Source organism: Priapulus caudatus, unplaced genomic scaffold, assembly GCF_000485595.1.
Source record: "Priapulus caudatus unplaced genomic scaffold, Priapulus_caudatus-5.0.1 Scaffold645, whole genome shotgun sequence".
Classification (NCBI taxonomy): domain Eukaryota; kingdom Metazoa; phylum Priapulida; class Priapulimorpha; order Priapulimorphida; family Priapulidae; genus Priapulus; species Priapulus caudatus.
Window position 1 is genome coordinate 23,885 of NW_014577706.1, and position 12,877 is coordinate 36,761.

At 38.5% G+C, this 12,877-nt stretch overlaps 1 protein-coding gene across 2 annotated transcripts in view; it reads left to right on the plus strand.

Annotated features, from left to right (window-relative positions):
- LOC106812417 (protein C8orf37 homolog) overlaps window positions 1–12,877 on the plus strand; it is a 22,094-nt gene that overhangs the window by 2,869 nt on the left and 6,348 nt on the right. For both annotated transcript variants that reach the window (XM_014816294.1, XM_014816293.1), the window contains exons 2-3: window positions 4,607–4,655; window positions 5,792–5,844. In XM_014816294.1, the coding sequence (XP_014671780.1) occupies window positions 4,607–4,655; window positions 5,792–5,844 (102 nt within the window). The remainder of the gene's footprint in view (window positions 1–4,606; window positions 4,656–5,791; window positions 5,845–12,877) is intronic.

The following is a 12,877-nucleotide window of genomic DNA, read 5'->3' on the forward strand; positions in this document are numbered from 1 at the left end:
ACGTCCCGGGACGAGCGTGTCACACGGACGTTTTTCGGTACGAAAACGACTCGGGTCGTTTCGACCCGAGGCGTTTCGCACCACTCCAGAGTGGGTGCGAAAACGACCGAGTCGAAAACGACTCGAGTCCTGAGTTCATTTTTGCTCCGTGTGAACGCAGGCGACTCGAGTTGGAATTAGTACGTCACAACACGAAACACCAATGGCCAATGTGTAAAAAAAACAATGTATAACCAAGGGCTCCATCTAATACAATTGTTTTTACATGCATTTTGTTAGTCAAACTTCTGACCACCCTAACGGGCTTGCCTATATATAGTCACGAATAACAACAGTTTCGATCTAACATTTCAGTATTTTTATAAATATACTAGTATAAATATTTAAATGGCCAACAAAGAGCAGAACTATGGTATACACGAGAGAAACGTCGCGCTTTGGAGATCTGGAAAACTGTTTTATTCAGGCAAACAACTAACGGGACATCGAGAAATCGAGTAGTCTACCAAGACATCGTAGAAAAACTTGCACATTGCGAGGATCATAAAAACTATTCTGCAAGTGATGTAATCGCCTCAAGGAGATTAAGAAAAGTACAAGAAAGTTGTTGATAACAACAACAGATCGGGAAGAGCGCGCACAACGTGCAGCTACTTTAATGATCTGGAGAAGTATTCAGGAAGGCGTCCTTGCATGAACCACCAGCGTTGCTGGAATCGTCATCGGCTGAGGCAGTAGTGGAGGATGACCAATCCAATGAGGCAGGAAGAGGATTTAATGGATAGTAAGTACACGATTGTAGTTACACAATAGATCAATTTGAATAAACTGTCGGGCAACAAGAACCAATGTTACTTTGTTCCGAATTTTGTTTTACTTATCCAAATTTACTTGCAATCTTGAGCGTCAAGGCACATTTTTAGTTCAGTGCATATCATATTACAGTATTACATGTAAAATCGTAAATTTTACAGCTTTGTTCTCAACTCCACGAACGAGTTTTGCTGTCGCTCTCTTCATACCAGTGGTGCACACCCCTACACGCCCCCACAGCCGACTGACACAATCGGTGCCTCCCCCTCCCACGTACTAATTTAACCAGCAGGGCACGATGGTGTACAGCACAGACTACGGGCGTTTCGCGGATGTTGGCATTTAACACAACTAGCAATTTTTGATCATGCGTTTGAAGCAACGACATATGGTAGTAACTTAGTAGGCGCTAATACTCGGGTTTTCCCCATTTGCCAGAACAAAATAGGCGTCCAATGTGCTAAATTATTTTCTGCCTTGCCAGAATAATGTCAGAAGTATTTGTTACAGACTTTTTTTAGTATAAGTGATGACTCAAAAATGAAAGTTACTGTATTTTGTGTTTTGTCATTGTAGTTAATAAGTGATCGGTGGGAAACTGCAGCTGATTGGCGAATTAGTGTCTCCGTCATATGTATATGCAACACAACACGGTGGGTGTTCAGGTAGGTCTTTCTTTGAAGTATCGCCGCTAAATTTAAAGAATTGAGTAGATAGACATATGATTAGACTAATTTAAGTCTGCAGTCATAATCATCAGCCCGAATAAAACTAAAAGAGACCAAAATGTTTCAGCATACAGTTCCTACAGCCAGCAGCACCTAATCCAATGAAAAAGGAATAAATCTGCCAGAAATAAGGAAGAAGTGTTCGCACTAGCACCCAAAGGTAGATGATTTATTATCTATGTTACTCCATTTCTTGGTCAATGATGCCAGAATCTTTGAGTGCTGTTGCACAACACAATTGTAACAGCCATTCATTATCAATTACCATATATCTCAGCCGCAATATAGCACTATATTATATCATTTAAGAATCAATATATGAATAATACTTCATTATATATATTAAATAACTATATATTTATATAATATATATTTTATTTATATATATATTATTTATATTACTTTTATAATAATTTACATTATTGAAAGAGTCTGGTTGCCCGACACAAATTTTAACTCGACCATATATCATATCAACTCAATATGCATATATATCATCAATTAATCATTATTAAGAAATATTAATTAATATTTAAAACATACAGGATTTACATTTAATTTTATTAGTAATTTAATAATTTTATAATATTAAATTGCTCTCACGTTATTTTTAGCGAGAAGGGGAGCAGGAAAAAGGAACAGAAACAGAAAAGCAGAGCGATGTGTTTTTGGAGTCTATGTCTAGACTATTGAAAGAGTCTGATGAGCCAGTTTGGAGATGCGGACATGAGCAGTCGCGCCGCATTGAAAGACAGGAGAGAGAAGAAAATCGACAAAAGAAGTAGACAGGAGAGAAGAAGAGAAAGAAGGAATGCAAGCAATCATGAATTTCGTATGTTTGCATCAGTTTAGACTGAAACTTTACGATTCAATACAGCATTCTGAACAGACAGGCCACACGCTATTATGTCGTTCACAGCAGGAGATGAATTTATCCTATCTATAACTATAAAGTACCACTAGTAATACCCGATGTTGTCTCTGTCGTTCGTATCGACAAAGCTTAGCATAGCAAATTTGTGCATGCAGTAAAACTCGGTGCGTCTGTGTATTGTGTTGTTAGTGCGAACGTTTCGGAGGGGCCAGCAATTTTCGGGTGTGTTGCGTGTATGCTTGCCGATTTGTTGTGTGTCGTCACAATAGTGTGTCTGTAGTGAGCGTCCCAGAGTGTCTGACATTATGCAAGTTTTACTGTATTTACAAGCGAGTCGGGATGTTCTCAAAAATAGACTCTTAAAGCCATCAAACCGACACAAACAGCCACGACGATGTGTAGCCTGGAGGCGTCGTTCAGATTGATTTCTCTGTTGCATCACATTCTCCAGCTTCATTGAATGAAAAGTATCACCGTTGAGATAACGACACGATCTCGCGGAATGGTTCACAGCATATTGATGCGTAGTGACTAAGCACGAGATGTTTGCCCAATTCAATCGCGGGACGTGATTAATGACGCAAATGCAGAGTCTTAGACCGGTTATTTCAGTAGAATTCCCATCGTCCTTCTGAGTCGCCCAAAAGCATTTTCGACTACTACCCGCGAGGTGCGAGCGGACTCAGGCGCATAGACTTTGAGAACAGTGGATTTCTCGGGGGAGTATTAGAGAGTGGGAGTAGGAGACGGGAGGAGCGAGGGTAGAGAGGAGAAGTAGGGAGAGCGAGGATGGACGGTTAGTTTTCCTGCATAACAGGATACGGCCTTCAATAAGCCAATAGGTAGCGAGGATCAGGAGTAAGCAGGGGATCTCGCAGAATTTAATGGCGAGGCGATAGCAACATATCCATTAAGTAATGTTGATGTTTCGAAGTAAATTCGTGGTCAACAAGGAGTAGCCCTGTTCTTGACTTTGCGGGAGGAGTAGGAAGATAGATGATGTTTCCTAGTATTCTCAGGACGGGCAGTGAAAATTGAACACTGCCAGGGCCACCCAACATTTAACCGTGCAGTAAACATGTAGATCAGGTTCGGGGCGAGGACAACTTGCTTGGATGTTCAAATCGTGTGCCAACCTTTTCGTGTCAAAATAGATCATTCGGAATTGTTCGAGGAATTGGAGGGTAGAGCCAGTGTCAGAGTGACAAGAAATTAGTTAGGGAGCGTATATGCGAGAGCCGATGCACAGCGCTTGCAAGTGAAAGTAGAGGTCAAGGTAAGAGTAAAAACTTTTATTTAACGACAAGTATAAAAACATGGCTATAAGGGGTCAAGGCAGACTCGAATAAATTGGCGCGGTCGCGAGAGTATCTTTCCACGAGATTAGGGCGGACCTGACGGGTCAAGGGAGGATACGAAGCAACAGTCAGAGGACGAGGCGAGTTAGTGAAGATCGATATGTAAGAATAAATACACAATTTTGTTGAAATACTTTGACTAAAATTGTACGGGGTAAGTAGAGCACAATGGCCCTATTGACTAGGCGCAGATTTTCTTTAGACGTACTTTTAAAAGAAGCAAATGGGTGGGGGGCATCTCGAAACGGCGGAGTAAATTGATTCCATTCAGATTGGCCGCGCGCACCGAAACATTTTCGTAGCATTTTAGTGCGTGCACGGGCGGATGACAAACGCGCTTCATCTGCACACACACTACGCGTCCGTCTAGAGCTCACTTATGTTTAAAAGTACAAAAAAACCGTCAAGATAGGGCACGGGTGCCGGCTGACGTAAAAATTTTGTAAGTTAAAAGCAGAACAGATGGGTAACTAAAAACGTTGGCGAAACTAGTATAAAACCTAGCTGCGACCAAAGAACCTACCAATCCATCTCTACCACGCTAGCCATTTGACACGGGTCGTTTTCGACCCGAGTTCCTTCGCTCCGTGTGAACGCGGCTATTGAACACTACTTTGATTAGATACATTTATGGATATAAGAGAAATTCTGATTTTATATCTTTGCCATGATCAGTTTTCTATTCAAAAGATGGTACGTAGCAGCGTGAACAAACGGCATTTGCATAGTGTATAATTTTCTAGATGTAATAATCTATAATATAGATTATTACACCTAGAAAATTATGGTTTTCTGCTGTTTATACTTATCTTTGCGTTTGGATTGTGTTGCAGATTGGATGAAGACATTAATTCAATTCTTGACGCACCAGATGATAAACAGGTATAAACAAATAAAATACTAACTTTATAGTATTATATGTAGATCATTTGTATTTTGTCTATTTATTGGCTAAATAAGGTGTAAGTGATAATTTGTCATTTTCAAGATATCTGATTAATTAATAAGATGTTATCAAAGCCAGATTCCCAGCTGTTTGCATGATCAACGTTCAAAGACGGCTATACACAATGATATCCAATGACTGGGTTTATTTATGGAGCCATCTATGGATTTTGTACAGACCTTACAATTCTGGCAATATCTATGTTGCATGAGTTTGCTCATACCTGTATTAGTTTGGTCGAAACTGAATCACAGCCTTGCAAAATTAACATGCAGTTAAAAATGCAAAACTTTTACGTTACGGCACTGCTAGAAATAAGTCCAGATCCATAGTCTGTGTGGAATGTACAATAATAATTTATGGATGTTGTCGTGGAGGTATATCTTAAATAATTAATCACTGATTAACGATTGAACATAATGATTGTGCTGGCAAAACGTACAGCATTAGGAAGGAACTGGCAATCAATACATTACTGGTTCAATTCTAATATACTCTCAAATACTGAGATAAAAATAGTCCAGGTAGGACAATTTTTAATAGGATACTGAAAAATGTTTTGTCACGCTTGCCATTATTCATCTTCTCTGTGATTACTCATTGAGAAACTTGAGTCATTAATGAGTTTTGATAGTCGTCCATTTTCGGTTGTGGGCTGTTTCCAATTCTTTAGAAAACTAAATTATTGATTATGTCTACCATGGTTATAGCCATACTATGGTCTTGCTTGATTATGTTAACTTACTCCATGAAGTAGCTATGTGTGGCTATGAATAATTTATTTTTATTATTTCTGTTTTAGTGATGGAAATACAATGACTATAACTAGAATAATCAGTGGTTCAATTTGATATCGCATTCAATCTCAGTAGTAATAAAAAAAGTTAATTGTAAGTGTAACTCTTGTGGCATTTGCACACTGTCTAGTTATGGTCATATACAGCAACACACACAAGAACAAAATGGCTAATGGCTATATTTACTAGAATTCCTACATAACTTGTGCAATATTATAGCTAATTATTCACACACAGTATTATTTAAGAGATTAATATATCTGCAACTATTTCAGGATTGGCAAGATAGAAGCGACAATGTATCACACGTGAGATGCCTATCATCATGGTATGTCAGTATATTCAATATATATGCCAATAAATCCTGTTAGAGTGGACTAGTGTGTAAGCATGTTGCATATGCGGTTGATGATATTTCATTCCAGTGCAGGTACTATTATTACCTCGTCTGACATAGCTGGCTAATGACGGCACTGCCATACAGTGCAGGTACTATTATTACCTCGTCTGACATAGCAGTTATAAGATAATAAATATCTACCTTTGGTGCTAGTGACACTTCTTCCTTTTTCTGCAGTTATTTCTTTTTCATTGGATTTAGGGGTGCTGCTGGCTGTAGGTAACTGTATGCCTGAAACATTTATTGTCTCCTTTAGTTTTATTGCTGATGATTATGACTGCATACTTAAAATTATATAATCATATCTACTACTCAATTCTTTAAATTTACGGGATACTTCAAAGAAAGACTCACCTGAACAACCTGGTGTTGGTTCTGAATAATATGACGGGGACACTAGTTCGCCATCAGCTGCAGTTTCCACATCACTATTAACTACAATGACAAAACACAAAATACATAACTTTCATTTTTGAGTCATCGACATTACTAAAAAAAGTCTGTGACAAAACGTCTACATATTCTGAAGGAGAAAATAATTTTACACATTTGGACGCCTATTTTGTTCTGGGCAAAATGGGGAAAACCCCAGTATTAGGCCTACTAGTTACTACCATAGTCGTTGGCTCAAACCATGATCAAAAATTTCTAGTTGTGTAAAATTCCTAACATCCGAAACGCCCGTGTCTGTGGCTGTACACATCGTGCCTGCTGGATTAAAGTACGTGGGAGGGGGAGTGCACCGATTGTGTCAGTCGCGTGGGGGCGTGTAGGGGTGTGCACCACTGGTATGAGAGAGCGACAGCAAAACTCGTTCGTGGAGTTGAGAAAAAAGCTGTAAAATTACGATTTTACATGTAAATACTGTAATATGATATGCACTGAACTAAAAATGTGCCTTGACGGCTCTAGATTGCAAGTAAATTTTGGATAAGTAAAACCAAAATTCGGACAAGTAAAAATTGGTTCTTGTTGCCCGACAGTTTATTCAAATTGATCTATTGTGTAACTACAATACGTGTACTTACTATCCATTAAATCCTCTTCCTGCTCATTGGATTGGTCATCCTCCACTACTGCCTCAGCCGATGACGATTCCAGCAACGCTGGTGGGTTCATGCAAGGACGCCTTCCCAATACTTCGTCCAGATCATTAAAGTAGCTGCACGTTATGCGCGAGGTTTCCCAAACGGGGCGTGCGCGCCCTGTTTGTGCAACGTAGGGAGAACCCTGATACATGCACCATAGCTGCCATGTGTTTTGCCGACATATCCGGTGGCGTCACGCATTCGCACGCCACAATATTTCAAATGGTACACCCAGTAGTGCTGACTTGTGAGGAATAAAGCTATTAAAGGCATAAATACGTACATGGTGTAAAGTTGTGGAAAGTGTTCAAAAACATAGATGTCCATGTAGATAACTATGTGTTAAAAAGCCCGATCATTTTGCATTGTCTGAGCCATTTTTCGTGGAACCAATCAGGACCAAATGCAGTAGCGAAATCGAGCTGACAATGTTCTATAGCCCTGCGGCAGTTAATGAACGCGGGCTATAGTACTAGAGCTACGGCCCTCACCGGTTCAAGGATAGAAAACATGGGTACCATTGAAACCCATTGGGGCCATTTCGCTTACTCCCAATTCCTCTACGCTCAAAATCTACCCCATTCCCATTTCGTCTACGATCAGTTTGTTCACTAAATACCGGTAATCATTTATAAATAATAAAATGTGGTTTTGATTGGCATACTCATAAGAGTCCTACAGGAACTAAAACATAGCTGTCATAGGTACAAATAATGAGAACACAACTTGACAAAAATGGAGACACAAAATTGGAACATACAATGGGAGTACAAACTACAGTCAATGTCAATGGGAGTATCCGAGTAGGTAAAATGGGAATATTGCCGATTCTGAGAGTTGCCTAGAACGCAAATGGGACTCGGGAGTAGGCGAAATGGGAATATTGCCGATTCTGAGAGTAGACGAAATGGGACTCGGGAGAAGGCGAAATGGGAATATTGCCGATTCTGAGAGTAGACGAAATGGGACTCGGGAGAAGGCGAAATGGGAATATTGCCGATTCTGAGAGTAGATGAAATGGGAGTAGGCCAACTGGGATACATGTTACCGTGCTGAGTAAACTTACATCTGTTTACAACAATAGGAATACCTAGTAAATAAAGATATATAAATAAAGTGGAAGCAAATTACTTGCATTGTTGTGTAAAAATGAGGATTTTTTTTTTTTTTTATCTATTTCGGTGACGTAATCCACTTTAGATTCACTAATAAATATATTATATTAAATAATAATAGTAATAATGGATCATGGATCCATTATAATAGTGAGTATGTGGATTCATAATGTCATTTAGGTTCGGGTTAGGGGTTAAGGATTATAATCATAAATCATATGCATAAGTTGGGAACACTCCTTATGGCGCGTTTAGCCGTATGAGCATGGCTGTCATTAGCAGCTTCAATGATGCTCAAGACGAGTAATAATAGTACCCAGATGCACTGATATTGGCACGTAGGCGTCATTAGGGCCGTAATGTAGACGAGGTAATAATTGAGTACCTGCACTGGAAATGAAACTCAACGCGCATATAGTAACATGCTTACACCTAGTCGCATCTAGAACAGGATTTTATTGGGCATATTAATTGAATATACTGCACATACCATGATGATAGCATCTCACGTGTGATACTTGTCGGTTCTATCTTGCAATCTGAAATAGTTTGCAGATGATATTAATTGCTTATAATGATACTGGTGGTGTGACTAATTGTATAATTGGCAGCAAAGTTATGTAGGATTTACTAGTAAATATACGCCATAGGCCATTTTTGTTCTTGTGTGTGTTGCTGGTATATGACCATAACTGACAGTGTGCAAATGCGCAAAGAGTTACACGTTACAATTAACTTTTTTTATTACTACTGAGATTGAATGCGATATCAAATTGAACCACTGGTTCTTCTAGTTTAGTCATGTAGTATTTCCATCACTAAAACAATAATAATTAAAAATAAATATCAATAGCACACATAGCTACGTTCATGGAGTAAGGTTAACATAATGAACGCAAGACATAGTATGGCTATAACCATGGTAGACATTACATCAATAATTTAGTTTTTCTTAAAGACATTGGAGAACAGCCACAACCGAAAATGGACGACTATCAGAACTCTTAATGCCTCAAGTTTCTCATGAGTAATCACAGAGAAGATGAATAATGGCAAAGCGTGACAAAACTTTATTCATGTAATCGGTATAAAAATATGTCCCTACCTGACTGTTTTTATCTCCATGTATTTGAGAGTGTATGTAGAATTGAACCAGTAATGCTATTGATTGCCAGTTCCTTCCTAATGGCTGTACGTTTTGGGCCAGCACAGTCATTATGTTCTCGTTAATCATGCATTAAGTTAATTTAGATATACTCCACGACAACATTTCCATAAATATTATTATTGTAGCATTCCACACAGACTATGGATATGGACTTATTTGTAGCAGTGGCCGTAACGTAAAAGTTTTGCCATTTTTAACTCGCATGTTAATTTTGCAAGGCTGTATTCCAGTTTCGACCAAACTAATGACAGGTTATGAGCAAAGCTCATGCACATAGATATTGGCAGAATTGTAAACGGTCTGTAAGCAAAATAGCCATAAGATGGCTCTATAAATAAACCCAGCTCATCTGGATCTCATTGATGTATAGGCCCGTCCTTTGAAACGTTGATCATCGCAAACAGCTGGGAATCTGGCTTTTGATAAGCATCTTATTAAATTAATCGATATTTGAAAATGACAAATTATCACTTATGCAGGAGCGACGGACTTTTATAGCCAATAAATAAGAAAAAATACGAAATGATCTACATTATAAGTACTAATAAGTTAGTATTTTATTAATGTTATACCTGTTTATCAATCCTGGTGCGTCAGATTGAATATAATGTCTTCATCCAATCTGACAAACGAGCAATCCAAACGGCAAGATAAAGTATAGAAAGCAAAAACATAATTTTTCTAGGTGCTAAATATCCTATATTATAGATCTATTACCTAGAAAATTATAACACATGCAATGCCGCTTTGGTTCACACGATGGGCTACGTAACATACTTTTTGAATAGAATAAACTGATCATGAAAGATATAAACATCAGAATTTCTCTTATATCCAATAAATTATACTAATCAAAGTATGTTCATAGCGCGTTCAACGGAGAGAAGGAACTCGGGTCGAAAAGACCCAGTGGTCAAATGCGTCCGCGGGACGAGCGTGTCACCACGGACGTTTATCTTAGGTACGAAACGGACTCGGGATCGTTTGCGACCCGGGAGTCGTTTTCGCACACCACTCCAGAGTGGTGCACGAAAACGATCGAGTCCGAAACGACTCGATAGCGCTGAGTTTCATTTTTGCCGTGTGAACGCAAGCGACTCGAGTTGAATTAGTACTCACCGAACCACTAATGACGAAAACACAATGGAAATATAGAAAACAATGTAACCCAAAGGGCTCATCTAAATACATTGTTTATTTACATCGCATTTTGTTAGTCAAATCGTTCGAGCCACCCTACACGAGGCCCTTGCCTATATATAGTTCAGCAATAGCACAGTTTTCGGATCCTACATTTCAGTATTTTTACTAAATATACATAGTATAAATATTTAAATGGCCAAACAAAGAGAGAACTATGGTTATCCGAGAGAACGCTCGGCGCTTTTGAGATTGCTGGAAACTGATTTTATTCCAGGAACCAATAACGGGACCTTCGAGAAATCGAGTAGTGCTACCAAGACAGATGGTAGAAAACTCGGCACTTGCGAGCGATCATAAAAACTATTCTGCAAGTGAGTAATCGCCTCAAGGGAAATGAAGACAGTACAAGAAAGTTGTTGATAGACAACAATCCAGATCGGGAAGAGCGGCGCACAACGTGCAGCTATCTTAATGATCTGGAGAAGTATTCGGGAAGGCGTCTTGCATGAACCCAAGCAGCGTTGCTGGAATACGTGCAGGCTGAGGCAGTAAGTGAGGATGACCAATGCCAATGAGGGCAGGAAGAGGATTTAATGGATATGTAAGTTAACGTATTGTAGTTACACAATAGATCATTTGAATAAACTTGTCGGGCGACAAGAACACAATGTTCTTTTGTTACCCGAATTTTGTTCTTAGCTTTATCCAAATTTACTTTCATCTTGAAGCGATCAAGGCACATTTTTTAGTTCAGTGAATATCATATTAAGTGATTTACAGTGTAAAATCGTAAATTTTTAAGCTTTGTTCTCACTCCCCGAATCAGAAGTTTTGCTGTCGCTCTCCTATCATGACCAGTGGTGCACACCCTACACGCCCCACGCGTCTGACAGCATCGTGCCTCCCGCCTCCACAGCTAATATTAACAGCAGGCACGATGGTGTACAGCACAAGACACGGGCGTTTCGGGATGGTTGGAATTTTAACACAACTAGCATACTTTTGATCAATGGTTTGAAGCAACGACTATGGTAGTAACTAGTGGCGCTAATATCGGGGTTCTTCCCCATTTTGCCAGAACAAAATAGGCGTCGCACTGTGCTAATTATTTTCTGCCTTGCCAGAAAATATGTAAGAAAGTTTTGTTACAGACTTTTTTTAGATAAGTGATGACTCAAAAATGAAAGTTATGTATTTTGTGTTTTGTCATTGTAGTCTAATAAGATCGGTGGACTGCAGCTGATTGGCGAAATTAGTGTCGTCCGTCATATGTATTTGCAACACAACGACGGTTGTTCAGGTGAATGGTCTTTCTTTGCAAGTATCGCCGTAATTTAAAAGAATTGGTAGTAGCATATGATTAGACTAAATTTAAGTCTGCAGTCATAATCATACAGGATATAAAACTAAAAGAGACCATAAATGTTTCAGGCATACAGTTACCTACAGCCAGCAGCACCTAATCCAATGAAAAGAAATAACTGCAGAATAAGGAAGAAGTGTGCACTAGCACAAAGGTAGATATTTTTATTATCGTTATAACATATTCTTGTCATGATGCAGAATCTTTGCCGTGCTGGTTGGTCACAACACTAATTTAACAGCCATATCATTATCAATACCATATCTCAGCCCTAATATAGCACTCATATTATATCATAGAATCAATATATGAATATACTTCATTATATAATATGTAAATAACTATATATTTTAATAATATATTATTTATATTATATATATTGTATTTATATTATTTATAATAATTAATTATTTAAAGAGTCTGGGTTGGCACAACAAATTTTAACTCTACCTATATAATATCAATCAATATGATGTATATCATCAATTATATTATTAATAAATATTAATTAATATTTAAAACATAAGCGATTACATTTTAATTTTATTATAATTTATATAATTTTAATAATATTAAATTCTCTCACGTTATTTTTACAGGAAAGGGGAGCAAGGAAAAGGAAAGAAAAGAAAAGGCGAGCGATGTGTTTTTGGAGTCTATGTTACGCTATTGAAAGAGTCTGATGAGCCAGTTTTGGGATGCGGATGAGCGTCCGCCGCATTGAAAGACAGGAGAGAGAAGAAAATGACAAAGAAGTAGACAGGAGTAGAAGAAGAGAAAGAAGGATGCCGCAATCATGAATTTCGTATGTTTAGCATGTTAGACTGGAAACTTTAACGTTCATACAGCCTTCCTGGACGAACAGCCACAAACAGCGTATTATTCTTGCATCAGGCAGGAGATGAATTATCCTTTCTATACACTATAAAGTACACTAGTATACCCGAGTTTACGCAATCGTATGCGACAAAGCTTAGCATAGCAATTTGTGCAGTACAGGGTAATTTAAGACTCGCATAAGTGGACACTTCTTCGACAGCATTTTGTGTCGACTTGGTTTTTGTGTCGTCAAAATATGGCGCGT